Below are 22,045 nucleotides of genomic sequence, written 5' to 3'. Positions count from 1 at the left end.
ATTTTTTTGATAGAACAAGTTTCATTAAAAGCTAAAGTGACAATTTTGTTGGGATAGGAGTTCATTTTTAAAATTTCAATTAAATTGTTGACATTTTCGTTTTTGTACATGTTAATTCAAAAACGTTTTAATTTGAATTGAGATTTTTAATGCTGAGAAAGTTTTTTTTAATTTTCTTTTGAGGTGTAAAAAGAATAGAGTCCCAACTTCTTACTCATCAAACTGCACGAAGTTCTAATTTTTAAAATTTGTAATAGATTATAAAATGAATCCAAACGTCTTTTACGAAAGTAATCTCCGTAGTTTTGATTTGTTTTTGCTTCATCAATAGGCAATGTTTTTGTTTCTGAAAGATCAATAGATTTATACTTGATTTCATTCTTCAATTATATTTTTTTCAATAAGCCAATAATTAGCTATTTCCTTGGCAAATTAGACTTTTTGTTGAAGAAAGAAGGCTCGTAAAGTACCACCTAAACAGTATATATACCACCTATAAATTTATAAGAGTTTCACAAAAAAATAAGATTTCTAAGGAAGACAATTGTTTTTTGTTCCTACCAGCTCTTAGAGAGGTGCAAGTACGAACATTGGCTCATGCATTCGACGTGGACAGAATGTGCAAAAAAGATGGGTCATCATTCTGTTTGTTTGTCTCTAAAGGTTAGTTATTCTCTTTATTCAGTTAAAAATAGACGGCAGCAGCAAAAGTTGATATTTATGATTTCTGTTTTTTATTGTCAAACAGCCTTAACTTTAATGTTGTTGAACTGTGTTCCTAAAATTACTTTTAAAAAATCTGATAGAAAAGGAAATTTGATTCGATAATATCCAAAGAATAGCTTCCCTCCATTCAATATTTCGAAAATCTTGAAAAATTTTATTGTGTATAATCAGACGAATTCTAACAAAATATCTGTCAAAAAAATTTTAAAGCTTCTGAATAGCGCTTTAAAAATCTGAACACGTTGCTATGATATCAATAAACTGATATCGCTATTAATTGATTACAATTTTGCAAGTTTGCATAGCCCCCCCCCCCCGCCTTCAATTCTCTTTCATCTTATCTAACTATACAAGATTTTCTAAAAGCCCCGGAGAGAGGGTTCTAGAGAAGGACAGTTTCGAGGACAAATCTTGAAAATTTTGTTTAAAAAATTGAAATAGTAATTAATATATAGTTTTCACTTTTTAAAAGTCAAGATGAAATCGGATTTTTTTATATTGTGTCCCCCATAATGTAATTCACCCTCCCCGTATAAATGCAGTTGTCGTTACATAGTGTGCAGATTATTACGTTAGGACCGCACAAACGATACAAATCAGATATCACTAATGAAGTACTAAGGAAAGAAAAACTAGTATCCTTACTTGAACAAGGTAATCAGCCTAATTATTTTTTAAGGAACCACAAGTGGAAATATTAATTAAAAATTTAGAAAGCAGATATCATCTTCAAAGTACCGAGAAATATTCGCATAATTTTAAAATAATACTGATAGTAAGACTTTAAGACTTCAATATAAATCCAGATGAAAATTGTAAATTTAGAGGTTTTACAAGAAGATCGTCTTTGGTCAAAAATTTCTTCAAGATTATCGAAAAGTTTATATTACTATTGCTAAAACAAACTGCTAACAATACTCAAAATTTTATCTTTTGTAAATTACATTAGGATTTTGCTTGCCCAAAAACATTTAAAAATCAAACTGCACTCACCTAAGAAATTGTTTCCTGTTGCGTTCAAAAACTGAAGACCTAAACACTCCTTTTAAGAAACCGCGTCTTTTTTGCGCGGCACTTCAATTTATCAAAATCACATTTTCTCTCAGGAAACGGCAAACAAATATTGCTCACGTTGCCTTTTTTAAGTAATATGCACCAAAACTGTCCACCAAGTTACCAATCAAGCTATCATAGATCAAGCAGAGTGCGCACATAGCATTAATATTTCCGTAAAGGCAATATATAAAAACCTAATTCAAAATTGTAATTTTGAGCTAAAAATTTGCAAAAAAAATTGAAATAACAAAACTCGAGTAAAACGTCTTCAGCATTGGCTATCTCTCCATGTTTTCGATAATGAATCTCTTAACTTTTTCAGTTTTTTGAATTAAGCCAACGCGAATAGATTAAAACAATTGATTAACGGAACGAGAAGAAATACATTAAAATGATTCACGGCTTTGAGAACAAAAAAGGATTGATTATCAATTTTCTCCATTGGTGGTTTATAGAAAACTTTTCATTTGATGCTTAATTTTGCAAAAAAAACAAGACACCACTTGTTCTTTGTAAGATTGCCTATTGCGTGCTCAAACGCGTTCTCGGGCACATGTCCTTCTGCTGAGCCCTGTACTCTCCTGGTCTTCACTGGGATTCCTGTGCCTCTTCTCTGCAAGGGGGCAACATCACTTCTGCTGTTAGCTACTGGACTAGAAAGAAGAGGAGAGTCGAAGCTAGAAGACTGAATTAAAGTCTTTCGGAAAGGGTAGCTAGAAAGAGGGTCAAATCCGTTGTTGAAACTCCAAGAAATCCGGAACAATTGATTTTGAATTTTGTAAGATTCCTCCTTTCATCATACTTTTCGATATGCCTTAAGTTTAGCCAATCAGAAGGCAGTGTCCGCAGCATTTTTCCCTATTTTGTTCATGCATACAGAATTAAATCTGATCCACATGCCCATATTCCAAGTAAATTACTTTTTAATAAATGGCACATATATGTTTGTACTAAATGAGGGATATGAAATTGGTACTTGATTAAAAAGGGATATATATTTTTCTAGTGATGTAATCAACCACATGACCTTCGCTTTCTTGCTGATTTTTGTTACTAAATTCAACCTAAATTTCGTATTCAATATTTGCTTACATATTTTGTTTGGTTTATCAAATCTGACGATTTTGTGAATCTTGGATCAAATACAAATGGAGGCAATGAGTGGAGCAAGAACTCAGCACAATCATTGGGTCAGTAGGAAAATTAAAAAAAAACAGAACATAAAAGTTAAATGTAGACTGCATTTAAATATACTTTGTTCATATATGTTGGCGATTAAATCTATTTTACCTTATTCCCTTAGTCCAGCGAATAGCGCTTGATTCAGGCATATTTCTTAGTTCAGTGTGTGAGGCTATGGAACAATTATTTAGTCATAAGTTGCGTCTATTTATTGGTCCTACGCCCTTCATAGAAACATTACTCAGCTCAAAAAATTTGTTCAATTTTCGAAAATGAGTTTTTGAAAAAAATGAGCGGCATGAACCTATGAGGAAGACATTTCAGAAAAACTGAGAATAGAAAAAATGAGGTACACATCAGAAACATTTAAAGCTGCATACTTCACAAGAATAAAAATTGAATGCTTGCATATACAAAATTTGAAATAGCTTTATTGCACCTTTTGAGTCATTATCTTGTAGTCTTTTGTCCTCAGTATTGACAAAAATCGTCATTAGAAATGCTGAAGCCCCGCAATTGTTTCAAGACTTCCAAAAATTTGTTTTGAATAGTAATACCGTGTTTTAAGCCTTGCATTTTATGAACTTATCCAATTTTGACATGTAGAAACACGTTACAAAATTAAAATTAAAGCAATAGAGAATTTTTTGAAATAAGAGACTGCTGTGTCCATAAACACTCGCGATATAAACAAAGAGTTTTTGAAGATGCCAGTTCACGTGATTTCTCATATCATTTTATTTATCGATGTTTGTTTCGAAAGAACGCAGTTCAAATGCCGTTTTTTAACCCGGATTGTCATCACAATGCAGCCCAACAGTTTTCCGCTATTCATCGAAAAATTTAGTGGATCGTGTTGGCTGGACATTAATGGTGCATCTCTAGACGTTCAAGAGTAGTTTAAACATGTGTTTTGGGTACCCACATGTACAAATTTGATGTCACGAAGAACAGGTCAGGGCTGAAAAGATTCTTAAAGATAAATACCAATTGGTACCAGTATTTAACTGTTACATTCTGATTGCAAAAACGACGTGACACGAAATAAGTACATTACACAAATCATAACAAAAAACACGAGATATGACAAAAACACATGAAAAAAAGTGGAAAGGCAAGAGAAAAATAAAATATTGGAAAGTTGAAAAAATTTTTAATGATATTAAGAAACCTAGCTTTCAAATATTTATAATAAATCATTTCCAATGATCGCAAGCAAACTGTGCTCATTTTTGAGGTACAAAATGCTTGAATGTTTTTCTTCAGGAGTGAGCGACGTTTTGTGGGATGATTTTGTAACTCATTTCAACCGGCGGCTACGTTAAAACAGATGTCAAAGTGAAAACAAAAAAATTGGGAAGTGCTGCTTTTACGTCGGTTTGAGGCCTCAGATTTTAAATAAATTGTGAAAAACTAATCCATTCAAGATGGGGGACATAGAATCGTCAAAGAAACATGTTTTAAAACCACAAACACGATTCTTTATTCGGGCTGATTAATCCGAAATTCGCAGCCGGTAACCCTTCATTTACTTGGACTATTTGTTACCCTGCTTAGGAGCTGGATCGCAACTTTTTTCCTGAGATAAAAGAAACAATTTACAACAGGCAAAATAAGTTCAACCCGTCACGACTTTCTCCTGAGGGTGCCATTTTGTCCATTAACGGCGATCTGAAAAAATGGAGGGGTTCGCTAGTCGGCAGATCAGATATTTCATGTAATTCATGTTTTAAGTCTCGATTTCATTTTGAGTGAGTATATTTTATTAATTGTTCTCGAACGCGAAAATGCTCCTTTTAATGCAAAAATTTTGCCTAACCGCTTTGACTTTTCGAGTGACTCTTAATATTTTCGTTTTGCGGATCTGAACTTCTCTCTCATTTCGCTACAAAAAGATGCGCCAAAATTGGTGTATATTTGTTGACTTCAAATTTCATTTGTGATTATAGTGGTATATAATAACCTCTAATGACGTCATTTCAAGCCACCTAGTGAATTTAGTCACCCCTCCCGACTGAAGCAGGCTGCAATAGTTTAGAACTCGCACTAGTCGTTCGAGAGCAATTTTTACAACGTCAGTCGGTTATGTTTGAAATAGCAACCAAAATCATAACAAACGGGTATTTTTATGACATCACGGTAAAGTTTTTCTTGGATAAGAATAATGAATTGACAATGAACTTGGTTAACATTTTTATGTATATCAAAACAACAGACCATCAGTATAATTAATAAATTCTTATCAGTCCTTTTCAAATTTACACACGTGAAAAGTATAATTCTATTCCCCACACTTTGGTCAGGTAAGAATAAAAATCAATCAGAACTGCAAAAAAATATTTGTTTCTTTTTGTTTTGTTATGATGACATTCCGAAACCTTTGATAGAAACTGAGACGTTGGACTGCGCGGTATTTCAGAATGCGGCCTGCCGAAAGTTGAAGTGTGGCAGTCGCACTTGAGTGCCCTGTGGAGACATGGGCTGAGAGACATTGGGGAGGTACCGGCAGACGCACAGGGCATCCGAATCCACCTGCCTCTCTACCCACAGTACCTGCCATGGATTGTTCAAAGTTCGCTCTGTCTCTATTTTGTTTCCCATTTCGCAATTCAAGCACCCTGCCTGGTAAAACAGTACGGTTTCGCATTGCGGTATTTGGAGCAAAAAATTTTTTGTAACACCCTTTGAATAAGATGACAAGCATTTGATCACTAGTTGAAAACAGGTAAAGGCTAATAAGGTCTCCATATTTGACACGACCTTTAATTATGTTTAGTGATGTTACTTCATTTTTTTAACCAACTTCATTTTTTTAACCAACAAAATTCTTCCTTGCAAATGAAAGCATACTAAGCAAAAAAATCTTTGATTTTGAAGAGTATCCAAATGTGAAATGAATTACCTTCTAATGTAAGAGTGAAATTAAAAAAAAATTTTCAAAAGAACTTTAACAGAGTTCATGCAAGGTCAGCATGAAAATATACCAAAATGCAGACAGCTAGGATTGTTTGGCTCTTATTTGTTCCGACCCCTCTCGAGGGGGGAGAACTATATACTCAAATGGGTTTTTTGTTCAGTCAATTTTGGCCGATCCATATATTCATCGTAGAGAGTTGAGACTGGTATCATTAGAAAGCTTGTCCAGCGTAGAATATAGAATTCAAAAGATTTTTATTATTTTCCTTTTTGACAGGGAGATATCGAGGTTTAAACTTTCGAGAAAATAGAGTGAATTCCGTTGATTTCATTCACCTTTTTTCGGAATTTTTGACTAAAATTTCGCCAATTTTGATAATAATTAATAAAAGTTTTCAAGAAAATGTTGCTCAATTTACGTTTAAAGACAAAATTTATTGTCGTCTATTTTCATCTTTTTTTGTCACAAATTCCGGCTAAATATTTCACAAAATTCAAACTTTTGCATCAAAGCAGCACGAAATAAGTTTCTTTAGTCCACTCTGATTAAATTTGCAGGAAGTGAACACCCAAACACCACTAACACAATCTATGTGGGCTGAAAAGGGGGCTAATTCCACTTCAATTTCCGTTGAGAGGGCTCTGTAAATAAAACTTTGCCGTTTTTTGCTATTTTTATTTATTGATTATCAAAAACGCTTTTTTATTTTTTATTTTTTTTATTTTTTAGCTAACAAAATACCTATATCAATGTACCTATAATTCCTATAACAAAATACCTATATCGATTATTTTTTTATTTTTTAGCTAACAAAATACCTATATCAATGACATTCCCAAATTAAATATTCCTAATGGACATTCAGCTTTAGCAGGACTAGTTCAGTGCCAATCTTGGACCGTTAAAATCCAAAAATAATTCGGATTGTTGTCAGTCGGTTTTTTATAAAAAAAAAATTCGATCTTTTTTATATCAATTAAGTAACAGAACATTTCAAATCAAAGCTCACTAGTCATAGGTCCTATTAGCTTCCTGCTTAGCTCGAAATTAATTTATCTAATTGATTGCTTGAAAGATTATGGTTGTTTTGAGTTTTAAAATATTTGATTTTTAAATAAAAAATGGCTAATTTAACTTTGCCTCCATTTTTCTTTTAATTTGGTCAACTTTTAGCTTAGTGTCAGCAATCAAAGAGTGCTTCCTTCTTCTGCTGAATAAAAATTTAGTCTTTATTGCCGTTTTACGCCTTAAGCTATGGTGTTCTGACTTTGATACTACTAGATTTCACAATTATTTTTTTTAACTTTAGGTATTTGCCCAATTTTCATGTTTTCTAGTTTTGTCAAATTATCACATTATTTTCAGTTCATATATCACATTTTTAGCGTTCAAAATAACGCAAAATTGATAATATTTAAATCCTTAAAGATATAGATTCTGGTTCTTTACCGCTTCGACACTACTTTCTCGAAGAAGACGAGTCGTATATAATTTCCTGTACAATGACCCTGTTTGATTGGCTTTTCCTGGAAGAGTACATGAAATGATGTTCTGATATTAGAAGATAGATAATGGCTCTCATGACTTTGAAAACAATTGTTTTCCAAAAAGAAAAAAAAAACATTTCATCTTAGCAATTTTGTTCCTTTTATTTTCTGTTTGTTACCTGGTCTCGTTAATTAAAGATTAAAGAAGACATTATTTTTGTCAAGGGAAGGTGTTAAACGGGATTGGTGTCACAAAATTGAATGTTTTTAAAGAATTCGTTATGACTTTACTGGCTTCGACACGGGTTCTTCACAAAAAAAAAGTAAATGAATTTTTGATTTTTGTCAGCTTTGACGTTCTTTTTGTAGACGTAAGACTTGTTCTGGATAATTGCATGACTAGAGGGCTTCCTTTGGAAGAATAAACGAACCTATTCAAATTTTTCATTTTGTAATTAATGGCTTTTATGTCTTTGGAAAAAAAAATTTTTCGAAAAAAAACAAGTATTACATAATTTTGCATATTTTCTTTTTTGTCTAATTTTTGCTTATTTTAATTAATGAGGGGCCACATAATACATTATTAGTGTTTGGCGAAGGTGCAATCGAACATGTTTTGGGGGCCAAAGTATGGCTTTACGGCTTCCAAAGCATTTTCTGGCAAGTTTTAATTGATTTTTAGTTTCTTGTCTATTTGTTGTTCTTTATGTAACTGCATAAAAAACTGAATACCAAGAGTTCTTAATTCCCTTCTATAGAAGCAATTGTAGTTGTAAACCTATGGGAAATTTTAGTTGATTCCTAATGGTTTTCATTACTTTGAAATTAAATGTTTTTTAAAAAGAAATTCAGCGAATTTTCAAACTTTAAAGTTTATGTTCTTTTTTGTCTAGTTGTTACCAAGCTTTATTATGAACTGGTGAATAACCATTTTTTCTGGTGGATTACAAGTTATTTTGTTTATTTTCAGTTTTATCTGACGCTATTTTGACTTTGTTATTAAGTTTTGTTTTTTAAAACAGAGATAAATGTTTTGATGTAATTAATGTTTGTTGTTGTTGTTTGATTTTGCCGTTCGTTTTCAGTCGCTTTCCTAATACCGGCATATCTCATCAATCTAATGCATCATTTTTTACTCCACTGAGTTATTTGCTTTGGAGGCTATCTTTTCGTTCATACACCAGTTTTTTTTTAAAAAAAACTTGAATTTTTTGTGTTTTCCATCTGTTCCCCATTTGGAATTACGCCAAAATTGTGGATGAGCGGGGTTGGAACCTTATGTGTGGTTGCACATAACCGAGCCGCCTTGTTTTATTTATAGGAACGAACAGCTTAATGGGTCAATAACCAGAAGTTCTTTATTAGATTCAAGTACAGTTATGATTATTTCAATATATAATTTTGAAAACTCTGAAGGCATGTAAACTTTAAACTTTCGTTTATATTATTACTTTACACGTTTGAAAGAAAGAAAAATATTCAATACATAGAACGCTTTTGTTTCAAAATTTTTTCAATATAATGTCGTTATAATAGAAAACTAGATAGTATTTCGGAATCGAGTGAGAGTGTGCGTGCTTTTACTAGACTGGCTATTCATTAGCTGTTGACTCATCCTCTACAATTAACTACTGTACCTCTTGATTGCTTCGTGTTTTGAAAAAATTTCAAGTTGTGATTATTATCTACTTTATAGATTATCAAGATTAATAGTTTGATAATGAAACAATGTGAAAGTTGGATAAATAGGGTTTCCTCATAGTTTTTGCTATGAGTTTGTTCCATTTTTTGCAATAACAAAAATTTCATTTCACAAAAATAAGTATTTATAAGACTTAGTAGAAAGATGACTAAACGTAGTAGAAAGCTGTTTGGATACTTTTGTATGTAATGATAACTATCAATTTTCTCTTTAAATGGCTTAAGTGGCATAAAAATTCACAAAAAAACCTATCAAGCCATAATAAAATTATGTTGAGTTAAGGCAAGTGTTTTTTTATTGTAAAAGCAAGTTTAAAAAAAGATTGAGAATACGTATGCAATGCAAAAAGGAGCAAAATCATCCTTAGGGGCAGGGAGTTGATTGTGAGGAACGGTGTCTTAATAAAAAATTATATAAATGTGGCAATAACTGATTAACCAGTGGTAAATACCATTGAGGAACAAATTAATGGTTCATGGAAGCCACACTAAAGCTATAAATTTGTACTTTTTAATTAAACGAATGGCTGGAATGCTTGTTTTTCAGAATGCATTAAACATATCTGAAAGTGTTCAGTATAGAAAAGCACAATAAATTTAATGGCCTGGAGCTACCTTATTAGCCTACAATTAAATAACGAACATGCAAATTTGGCAGCCAGTTTATCAGGCAAAAGATAAAATGAAAGATATCAGCAATGTGATTCCAATTTTTTTTTATCATTGAAGAGCTGTTTTTATAAATTTATATTACTTAAGTGTTATAAAACCAATCAACCTAGAATGAGTGTGCAATAAAAGAATTTTAGCAATCATACAAAGCTATATAGGAATTGTGGTTATCGCGGTGAATTATCATTGGTTTTGTGGAATCTCAAGGAAGTCATAAAATGTTCATGAATGAAATGAATATCTCTAGACGATAGCAAGAATTCTTTAATTTTTTGACAAGAGCCGTAAACGGCTTTAGTATGGTTACCAAAAATGATCCTTCCGGAACTAAATTTTCAAATTTTTTTTATTTTCTACGCTAGCGTATTTCTACGCTAGCTAACATTATGTGTTTTTAAAAAGTTTTTTTAACGACCCGGAACAGAGATTGGTCTCACGAAAAAATTTACTACGCACGTCATCTTGAAGTTTTGATGATATAGCAGATATGGAATGATAAAGACCAACCAGATGATTAAAATAGTCGATTTCAACATCTTTTTGCTCAATTAAAAAATACTTTTCTTCGGTTAGCTCGTGTCCAAAATTTCAACCAATTCACCCGTGACAATGTAACAATTGCAGTGATTAATGCCATGAGGGTTTCGGTGAATGCGATGAAAAAATAGCTCACCGTAATTCACCGCAATTCTTAGAAAAACTCACCCATGATTGTAGATTAGTATGATTAGATATGGTTGTTTCAAGCCTACTATGCCGAATTCCGATCACGTGTCCCCTTCAAAGAGGACATTTGGAATGATGCAAAAAAAGTGTTTAACCACCTGAACCGTATGCATAACTGCAATCGAGAGAAGGGTTGCACTTCAGTGTTTGTTCACATGCGTATGGGCGATTACGCAGGCCACATGGGTGCTAAGAATTGGGGACCTGATGTATTTCGTCATACGAACTACCTTCAAAACGCTTTCAAGAACGTTACAGAAATTTTCAAGGTAAAGTCGCATCGACATTCGCTTTATAATGGTTAAGTGACTCTGCTTGAAGTCACTGAGAACTTCTGGCGTTTATCGAGAACGGCGAAACGGTTCGAGATATTAAGTCAGAATTTCGAAGTGAATTCTGCAGAGTGACTTAACCATGCTTAAAATACGAAACGGGCACGTTCTAAAGTGACGAAAGTCAACGAAATTCAACTTCTGGCTAAGTAGAAACTTCTGGCATTTTGACTTCTGGCACTGCAGACTTTCGGCATTTTAAAATGTGCACGTGAGTGTTTTAAGTAACATTTCAGAATCGATTCTCCAATAAACGTGCAGGAAAAACTGCCTGAAAGTTCAGGTAAAATTCAACCTGAACTGTAGTCGTGTTTTGACGTTGCTATACACTAAGTGAACATTAAGTTAGCCATCCTGCAAAGTATACCTGACATATACCTGCAATCATAAAAAATAATGTATGTTTACCTGTAAAAATTGTCCGGTAATTTACCCTTACAGAGCCGTAAGGATACTTTAAGTGTAAATTACCTGAAATATAATGTTAGACTTGTCTCAATTTGTTTTGCGTATCAGTACCTAATTATCCTAGTAAAAATTTTAACCCAATATAACCCAAGAACCGTTTTCACCGCTTTCTTCAATCTAAGAAATGGCCCTTTTTGACTGGTATAATTAAGAATATGAACTGCGCCTAACGTTTTGTCATTCTGTGGTAAGAAGTAGTGATACAATTATGAATATCTTTCTTAATGCATTGGTTTTTCCAATCGAACAAACCATTTTTGAAAATCCAGAATCTTTTTTTGCTCATTTTATATGCTACGCTAGTCCAAAACCGAGTTCTTAACTTGCGATCCCGCAGGATTCCTGCTAATAACTGTTCCCTTGCAAAACCAGTATCTTGCAATGAGGCGGTTACCTTTTAATAACATACTTGGAATGATAACCGCTCCTTAACAGCCATGACATTGTGTCTCCTAAATAAAACCAACAAATTTGTTATCTATATTTCCAGTAATTTCTTTTATGAAAAGACGGTTATCTTGTAATAATCTTGCCAAAAAGATGTTGACCTTTCAAGAACCATGCAAAATACGGTTATCTTAAAAGTTATTTAGAGTCTAGAAAGAGTTGTCTAATAATCTCGCACGACAACCGTCAATTTTTGGCTTTTGGCTCTTGTTAGCCTTCAATTTTTCAGAAGCCAGTGTTTTACATATTGGGTTACACAAACCAAGAGGTGCAGGCTTTCTTCGAAAATCACAAGGAAGATTTCAAGGGAATGACAATTGTGATCGTCGCACCTGTACAGGAAAAGTTGTTCAAAGACGAACAAAAGGACCTCGTTGGTTAGTATAGTTTAAAATAGGGCCTTTTCTCTTTATATCCCCCCCCCCACGAAATTATAGACCCCTTGTGGTGCATTTACGGTAATGGGGGCGGGGCGGGCTATATGTTATGTGACATATAAACGGCGGAGGTGCTGTTACTATATTATAGGGAAGACCCGAAAACAGGTAGTATAGTTAGTAATAGTGACACCACAAATCTAGAAAAGACCGCATTAAAATGCCTGGTCTAACAATATTTCTGCACGTACCTACAGTTGATTTCCGGATTCTGCGAATAATTACTTAGGATCCAATTTTGAAACCGAGCTTTCTCAAGAGCCATTTTATTGATAGGGTGTGAAAATTGGGATCTACTCTGTTTCACCCCCCCCCCCCCCCCCGTGTTTTTATGCCTCCCGTTACAAATTATGTGTTGTTATATAGCACGTTATTATGTAAAAATTATGCACGTGCGCTTGGGGGTTATAAAACAGATATTCTCACAAAGCTGGGGGGCCGAAACAGAAAAGATCCGAAAATTGTCACTAGAAAGTAACATCATCACCATCAAGGTCAGATAACTCGATAAATTTTGGTCTGCAGTCTAATCATAGAAAACCAAATGTTGATACACTGTGGTACAACGCTACTTGCAGAAATTTTTATGCTCGTTAAGCTTTCCCTGGTTGAGGTCCCAGACCAAAAGTTGATATGACCAGACCGAAATGAACGTACAAGAGGGTGTCATGCGTTCAAAATTACACGGTCTGGAAACTCGAATGAACGAATTAAAGTCTAGACCAGGTATCTTTAAAAGCATGATAGTCTGGACATAGACAACTTTGAACGCACGAAATTCTGGACGTAGACAACTTTGAACGCTCGATAGTCTGGACGTTAACAACGTTGAAGGCTCGATAGTCTGATCATCGGAAACTCTGAACGCTCGATAGTCTTTTCACAGACAACTTTGAACGCACGAAAGTCTGGACATACACAAATTTGAACGCTCGATAGTCTGATCATAGACGACTCTGAACGCTCGATAGTCTGATCATCGGAAACTCTGAACGCTCGATAGTCTGATCACAGACAAATTTGAACGCACGAAAGTCTGGACATAGCTAACTTTGAACGCTCGATAGTCTGATCACAGACAACTTGGAACGCTCTATAGTCTGATCATAGGCAACTTTGAACGCCCCATAGTCTGGACATAGGCAACTTTGAGCGCTCAATAGTCTGATCATACGCAACTCTGAACGCTCTATAGTCTGATCATAGGCAACTTTGAACGCCCCAGAGTCTGGACATAGGCGACTTTGAACGAACGACAATCTGGATATAGCAACTTTGAACGCTCGATAGTCTGGACGTTAACAACGTTGAAGGCTCGATAGTTTGATCATCGGAAACTCTGAACGCTCGATGGTCTTTTCACAGACAACTTTGAACGCACGAAAATCGGGACAAACACAAATTTGAACGCTCGATAGTCTGATCATAGACGACTCTGAACGCTCGATAGTCTGATCTTAGGCAACTTTGATCAAACGACAGTCTTGACACAGGCCAATTTGAATGCACGATAGTCTGACGATGAACGCACAAAAAGTTTTCGTGCGTTCATGATCAGAATACTGTGCGTTCAAATTGGCCTATTTCCAGACTTTATTGCGTTTGAATTTGCCTGAGTCCAGAGTTTTGTGCGTTCACCAGACGCAAAAAAAACCTTGTGGGGAACAAAGACTCATTGAAGATGAAGAACAGTGTTCCACAATTCCATAAATCCTTATAATTATAGTCTTTTTTGCAACGTGAGGTACATAAAAAGTAATTGTTTTGGCCTAAAAAAACGCTTATACACATAGACGTTTGGTTTGCGCAAAAACGTGAAGAAAGGTGTGACAATTTGAAGTTTTAAACGAGTTTTCGTTCTCGTTTTTACCCAGAAAATGTGGCTAAGTCACATTGTTTTTATTCTTTTCGGCTGTTTGCCACAATGTGGTGATTCGAAATATTTGGTATTTTTTAAAGAAAAAGCAGAGCAGATAAGGTTGAAAGTAAGATCTTATACATAACATGCATACTTAGAAAATTTCTCAAGGCTAATCGAGTCAAGGAATTGTGACAGTTCTTCGAAGAAATGTATTTGATGTCTTGACAGAAAATTCGATTTTTGACCAGGGATAACTTATGTTTTCGGGTAAAAAACAATCAGATGAGCGGAAACTGTTCTTTATATGATCAAACAAGCAACAAGTTAAAATTTACTCGGATTTTTGAGGAAATTAAGAGGAAAAAATCTATTTTCAAATCCACTATTTTCAACAATATTTCTCCTGTCAAAATTTTTTATGAACTTCTTCTCAGAAAAGGTGCGTGAGATACCTGATTGGTGAGAACTTAGTCTCATCCTGAAAAATTAGTCTCAGTCTGAACAGAATCAAAAATTAATGCAACATTTTCAAGCAACAGTTAAGCAAATTGTGACGCAAATGTTGCACGCATTATGACGCAGATATTTTTAGAGACTTGTGTAAAAACTTATGCACGAAATGTGCGCAATTTTTGACGCAGATATTTTTAGAGACTTGTGTGAATGAATATTACCACACGGTTGTTATCGCCACCGAGAAGTTATCAAACTCCGAGGCGAAGCCGAGGTGTTATGATAACTTCGAGGGCGATAACAACCGTGGGGTAATTTTTTTAATCAACATCTGTTGCGATCATTTCAAAATTGAACACATTCTTATTGATTTTTCATTTTGATTTTTTGTGGACAATTACATTTTCAAAGGTAAGTGATATTTCTTTGGATCTGTTCTTTGTTTCGTGCTCATGCCCCCCTCTTACCACACACAGATACACACACAGACAGAAGACACACACACACACACACACACACACACACACAAACGCACACTCACACACACAAACACGTACACACGCACCCAAGCACACACGCACACACACACACGCACACACACGCACACACACACACAAACAAACCAACAGGCATACAAACGCACACAAACACACACACACACGCACACGCTTAATTATAAACTTACAAACACACACATAAACACACACACATACACACAGACGCACATGCACGCACACACACACACCACACTCAACACACACCACTTACACACACACCACAGACACACACACACACATACACCACACACGCATCACACACACACACACACACACGCACACACACACGCGCACACACACACACAAACACAAACGCACGCACACACACAAACACACACATGAACAGACACGCACGTACACACGTACCCACGCACACACGCACGCACACAAACAAACACACGCACGCACACACACGCACACACTTACAAACACACACACGCTTACACACACAAAACCACAAACACACACGCACACACACGTACAACCGCACCCACGCACACTTACACACAAAAACAACCACAAACACACGCACACACACTCACTCACGCACACACTTACACGCACACACACTTACACGCACACACACAACCACAAGCACACACACACACGCACAGGCACGTACGCACACACACACACACACACACGCACACACACACACACACACACGCACACACATACACACACACACGCACACACACACACACACACACGCACACACACACACACACACACACGCACACACACGCGCACACACACACACACACAAACACAAACGCACGCACACACACACACACACAAACTTACGCAAACGGACACGCACGCACACACGTACGTACGCACACACGCACGCACACAAACACACACGCACGCACACACACGCACACACATACAAACACACACACACACACAAACTTACACGCACACAACCACAAACACACACACACACGTACACACGCTCACTTACACACACACAAAACCACAAACACACACGCACACACACTCACTCACGCACACACTTACACACACACACACTTACACACACACACAGCCACAAACAAACACACACGCACAGGCACGCACAAACGCACACACACATACACACACACGGACACACACAACAAACTGTTTCCATCATTAGACTACAAGTTTATCACCACTCTTTTATCGCCACTGTTTACTTAGTAACAGTGGCGATAAAAGAGTGTGATAAACTCGTAGTCTAATGGTGAAGTGTTTTTCTAGTGTTGATCAATCTTTAAAATTTATTACACTGGCAGTTTATTTAACTGTTATTATCGCAACAGGTGTTGATTGAAACTGTCTAATAAATATTGAAAAGCTACAAGTGTAATTTCTTGTTACTTGAGAACTGATTTGAACTCAGATAACGTATTGTTTGATGTTTTTCAAGTTTTTCTGAAAAATCTGTAGGTGTATGTATGTTATTGGTACCCTAGTGTAGCAGAGGTCAGAGCAATATTTCATAGCTGACGCAAACCTCAGTTTATGCAGCAATGCGTTTTGTTGCCAATCTAAATGTATAACAAATTTTTTGAATCTGTTGAATGTGCTTTCTAATGATTCTACCTTCTATAAAAAAAACGTTCTTCAAATTCAACCATGAAGTCATTTATTTATCTTTATATTAGAAATTAGGCTCGATGAATTTGAAGTTTTGATCTATTTTTGTCTTTAAAATAAATTTTTGCGCATAAAACTTTACTTTTAAATGACCAGCAGGTTAAAAGTTTGAGTTGGCCATGTAAAGGTTAAAGCAAATCAAATAACTGTTTGTCCCCGAATGCAAACGCTTTCTGTGCTATAAAAGAAAAAATTTTAGTTAAAGTCAATATTATCCTGAAGAATTGAGCGGGTGTACCAAATTGTTTTGCTTGTTTTTATTCTGTTTAATCACAGCTACTGAGTTATCCATGGAAGCTAATTTTTTTCTTATTAAAAACTAGTGAATCTGCAGATTAAAAACGTTTTCATTTTATGCAATTTGCTTTGCAAAGTTGGATATTTTTTGATACCCCCGTAACTTCTATTCCGTATCACCCCCTACTCCCATGTGTATTTTTTAATCCGAGTTTGGAATTGATGCCACCCAATCTTGCAAATAATTGAATAGTTCTGCCACTTTGCTTGCAAGATTGTAGCAAAATTTTGAATCCAATCTTTATTTTGTATCTTAGCGAATGAGGTATGATTCGAGATGAATAAGTATTTCATGATTAGAACTGGCAAAGATAGAATTATTGAAATAAACTATAGGAGCACGGATATAGCACTAATAAAAGCGCATCAGAATTGGCCACCTTTAAATCTCCTAACAAACAAAAAACGACAATAGACAAGAAAACAGGTGTAGAAAAATAAAATGATCTAATAACGCTAAATTCAGCTAAGTATAACAGTTAGTCAACGTACTTCTCTAGAGATCATTATTTTTTTTCAAATGTGTTTCATTCTGAAGAAATCTCCAAAATTAACGGGAGATTAAAGTCATTCAAGGTTCTGAATCGTGCTAGCTAAATACTTTAATTTGTGATATCCGTCAAAAATTCTTAAATCTATCGACAAATCACTTTATAAAGCATTAAACGACCGATTAAGTTTTCGATCAAGATTCATATCTTGCAGGACTTTTGCAAGAACGTTGCAGGATCTGAATCATCGTATAAAAATCTTGAAAGATTGCATTTCGCTCATCACTCGGGTGAACATTGACTTCCTAATGAAACGTGTGATTACGTAATTAAAAAATTCTAGCGCTGCTGGGTTTGAAATTGACTCGTAGGTAGCAATAGTTAAACTCTGAAAAGATCCCAAAAGTATATACCATCGTAATTTTTCATATCAATAAGTCTTTTTTAAACTTCACTCCTCTTTAACGTATCGAGTTATTAATGAATTTTAAACGAGGTCAAACGCCAAGCGAAACGATTATTAATGAGTGTCCAAAATTTGTAATTTAGTAATCTTAATTTAGTAATCTTAGATATAGTAATCTTAGTTTAGTAATCTTAGATATACATGACAAAAAGTGTCCTATGACTATACTATCATAAAATTTTCATTTCAACATAAAACTCATCTACTTTGAAATTAATTAAATTTTTAATTTTATTTTAATAAATTTGCAGGAATCGACATGGCTCTGATGGCAATGAGTGACGTATTAGTGATGTCATATGGCTCCTACGGCGACTTCGGAGGACTTTTGGGAAAAGATAAGAAAAGAGTGCTCTACCCTCAGGGACACAAAACCCACTTTGAAACTCGAGTCAATACTGGTATCATTCCACGCTTCTTACCTATTCCATGGACATATTTGAACGATACCCATGCTCAGTGATTCGATTTATGAGAAAATGATGATAGAATTTGTTACTGGCGCTCTGACTGTTGGTGATAGATAAAACTCAATCAATGCAACTTTTTATTCTTAAACACTATTTTTGAAGTTTAGCAAGTCAATATCTAGTGAATTAGTGATGCGTAATAGGCAATTGGTGTGAAGTAGTGGTCTGGACATACTTGCTTCCGTCTGGGACCTCAACCTGGGAAGGAGGCTTGTCAAACCTAATTTGCATTTTTGTTTCCGACGCATCTCATCCGCATAGTTTGATCAACACTTTAACAAATAGAACCCGAGTTGGGCTCCAATGATTTTAATTGATGGATCATAGTAATTTTATAGTAAGTTCATCGATGGATTATCGACGGATCATTCACAATCTTTCTCCGAAATATAGAAAATTAATTTGTGGGAATCCCTAAACACTGCTGAATCATAAACAGATTAGAACAAAATGGCAGCCTTAAATATACATTTCTGTTCGTTACTTCTCCCACTCTAGTTTTTGGTATTATTATTCTAAGTTTGAACTTTTTCCGAATTACCTGTCCTCGGGTTTGATCTCGTACTGTTAACCATAGTCAGCTATTATACAATTCCGCCTCAGTTACAAAAAGATTTCTTTGAGTAAATTTATGAAATAGACTGCAATTTCGCTGCGCGTAGCAGTTGCATAATGTGTGTAAACTCTTCAATTGCCAGTAACAGCCAATAAGAAATGTTTCAATTGAATTATTAAGATCCAGTTATGGGAATTTTTGCTTCTATGAAAATGCTATGAGCCATCAACGGGAATTTATAATTCTATGATTTGTTATCTATGAATCATTGACGGCAATTAATTTTAATAAAGTTTAAATGATCCATCAATGGGTAAGCGAAATTACATTGATCCATCTGTGAAAACCAATGGGATCGCAACCCTGGAGTACAAGAACTGAAGTTTTAAAAGCAATAATTTACCATCTAAAAAAGGTTGTCCTCAAATAAAGGAACACTAGATTTTATATCTAAAATAATACAGATTTAAGCAAACAAATTTCATATCATGACAGATCAACTCATCAAGTAAGTTAACACTAAGATAAACCTAGTCCGTAAAACAAATTTTAAAAAATGCAACATATTTGTGAAAGTGGGCAGATAGCAATGGCCTCATAAATTGCCAGACAATGTACTGAACTCAAATTTTGTTAACATGAAAATTGAAAAAATAAAATACGCTGCAGTTTGGTTGAATTCTGCAGAATTTTTGACTAAAGTCTTCGTTTTTCAAGCCGACGGCTAAACCCAATAATTGAAGACCTTGAAATTTTTGAACGATATTTGTGCAATTATCAATTAAACTGAACAAAATATTTTCAAAATAGTTACTTCTCTAATACGCAGCTGCACTTTTCAGAGAACATTTTGTTTGAGGTGGAGGTAAATCGAAGAGAAGGAAAAATTAGCCTCGAAGGACTCTAAAATCCTTCTTGGACTGCTTATCCTGCTTGGACTCTAAAATCCTTCTTGGACTTCTTGGACTCAACAGCGCTTGAGAATTATTTCTTAAAATTTAAGACAACCAGTCCCAAAGCTTTCAAAAAGTTTTAAATTGCAAATCAACTCACTCTAAATCCTTGCTGAGTTTTCGCAACGTGTAACGTACTCTGATGAAACCAGGCAATTTTTTGTCTACATATTGAAAATGAGGATTTTTTATTGAAGCTGCTGCTTTAGAATTCATCAAAACTCTGAAAAACATTGTTAGGAAAATTTTTCTTTCAGTTTACAAAAACTTAAGCAGTTAATTTGAAATTAGAAACCTCACGTTTGCGATTTTGGGTGACTTTTCCAGCCAGCCTAATCAAGGTTTAATACTAACAATTCCACTTAAAGACTCAATCCTTAAATTCCTACTTAAAATATGAAGCTCGAATTAATATCTTCAATTATCGTCTTGCTGTATCTATTAAACAATTTTAATAGATACAGCAAGACTAATTCCAGCGCTTATGTGGCGTCTTTGAATAAAAAATCTGCTGGTTAGTTTTCAGAAATAATCAGCGCTGTGCGACCTAATTTTTTGCTGTAAGTCTTTAAACTAAATTCTTTTCCAGCTTTTATCCAGTTCTTGATTTTTGATTTTAGGTGATTTACGGGGCAACGTCATTTTCACGTGACCTTGAATTTTAATAAAAGAAGATCTAATCGCTCGTACTTTTGGAGGTAGTGGAGATATTTGACTAACTAAGAGTAAACAAATGTATGAAAATGAACGTTTTCCTGAGCTGTTTCAAACCTTGAACAGTTTGCTATATAGGAAAACATCTCTTCATATCTTCAATAGTGTTAGGTTCGGAGGAGCTTTATTCTGCTGACTATTTCAGGCCCATTTTATTTTTTTATTACAAAACACGTAAATTGAAAATATAACCCAGGGGTTAAATATTACAAGTTTAAAATGTTATATACAAAACTAGTACAATGTTAAAAATCAAAATTAGTGGTGCCGTTTTTTTAAAAGAAAAAATAACTTTTGAAGCCACTAACCTTCCTTTCCAACGGTACAAGTTTGAATTGTTGGAGCAGATGCTGTTTTAACATGCGTTCAAAGTGTGAGCGTGATCTGATGATCCGGACTCCACGCGAAAATTTATTCCATGTTTGGATGCTTCTTTTTTTGTAATGATCAACTGCTTGACCTTAGGAGAATTATATGTTCAGTTTTGTTGCTTTTTCTTATTAAGAAACTACCACTTAGAAAAAATTTTCAGTGCCCTCTGATTTCAATAATGAAATATCATTCCTAAATTTTGATACACTCATCTGGCTTATTAAAAATTCTGCAGGTAAAAAGTCAAATTTTACGAAGAGATCTCTAGATCTGTCAAGCTTTTTTATCATATAGCAAACTTTAATTCCCCAATTATATAAACGATTAATTCGCTGCATTGCAGAGAAATTCAATTTCTGAAAAAATAGAGCACTGGAAGTTAAGTGAGAAAGGACTACGATTTGAAAAGCATCAATCCCACTTTTACAGGTAACTGATAACGTATAAGGTATATGGATCTAATTGCTGTGGCCATATTTGATAGGAATTTGTTGAGTTGTACTTGAAAAACTAACTTAGAATCAATCTTTATACCCAAGTATCTGCAGTTACTTTGTGGCTTAATTTCTTGTACCCAAAAAACTATTGGATCAAAGTTTTCATTTTTTTTCGAGACGCAAAGAAGTTCAGTTTTACCGGTATTCATGGTTAATTTGTTTCGCTTTAGATAATTATCTGTTTTCTCCAGTATTTCAGAAACACATTTTTCCAGTTCGCTGACATTGTTTCCGCTAAAATTGAAACTTGTGTCATCAGCAAAGTGAATTATGTCGAAGTTTCCTTGTACTTTTTCCCAAAAATCATTAATATAGAGAAGAAAAACTACTGGCCCATAAACCGTTCCCTGAGGAGCACCATGATTTCTTTTCCACCATTCTGAGTAAACATCATTTATCTTAACACACTGCTGTCTGTTTTTAAGAAATGAAGCAAATGAATCAACTGCACTTTCTGAAAAACCGTTAGCTTCAGTCTATTTGAGAAAATTTTTTTGCGATATTGAATGAATGCTTTAGCTAGATCAATAAGAAAAGCAACTGAAATTTTTAAACGATCATAGTTT

General features: G+C 34.7%; 1 protein-coding gene across 2 annotated transcripts; it reads left to right on the top strand.

Moving 5' to 3' along the window:
• The first annotated feature begins 568 nt into the window (after positions 1-568).
• On the top strand, positions 569-18,452 carry LOC142340207 (uncharacterized). Of its 2 annotated transcripts, none has more exons than XM_075390725.1 (5): positions 569-663; positions 5,384-5,536; positions 10,489-10,736; positions 11,944-12,091; positions 18,169-18,452. In XM_075390725.1, exons 1-5 carry the CDS (start codon positions 618-620, stop codon positions 18,378-18,380), a joined length of 807 nt encoding a protein of 268 aa, XP_075246840.1. In that variant the 5' UTR covers positions 569-617; the 3' UTR covers positions 18,381-18,452. The 2 variants fall into 2 exon arrangements, with proteins under 2 accessions (XP_075246840.1, XP_075246839.1); XM_075390724.1 differs by having other exon boundaries at positions 11,929-12,091.
• Positions 18,453-22,045: the final 3,593 nt, after the last annotated feature.

This window comes from Convolutriloba macropyga, chromosome 5 (assembly GCF_964194025.1).
Source record: "Convolutriloba macropyga chromosome 5, txConMacr16.3, whole genome shotgun sequence".
Taxonomy (NCBI): Eukaryota; Metazoa; Xenacoelomorpha; order Acoela; family Convolutidae; genus Convolutriloba; species Convolutriloba macropyga.
Note: the sequence above shows the minus strand (reverse complement) of the source record. Positions and strands in the feature narration are given on the sequence as shown.

Coding starts and splice junctions, on each gene's coding strand:
- LOC142340207 (XM_075390724.1), top strand. CDS start 618: ATGTGCAAAAAAGATGGGTCATCATTCTGTTTGTTTGTCTCTAAAG. Junction 664..5,383: donor CTGTTTGTTTGTCTCTAAAG/GTTAGTTATTCT, acceptor GCGGTATTTCAG/AATGCGGCCTGCCGAAAGTT. Junction 10,737..11,928: donor ACGTTACAGAAATTTTCAAG/GTAAAGTCGCAT, acceptor GGCTCTTGTTAG/CCTTCAATTTTTCAGAAGCC.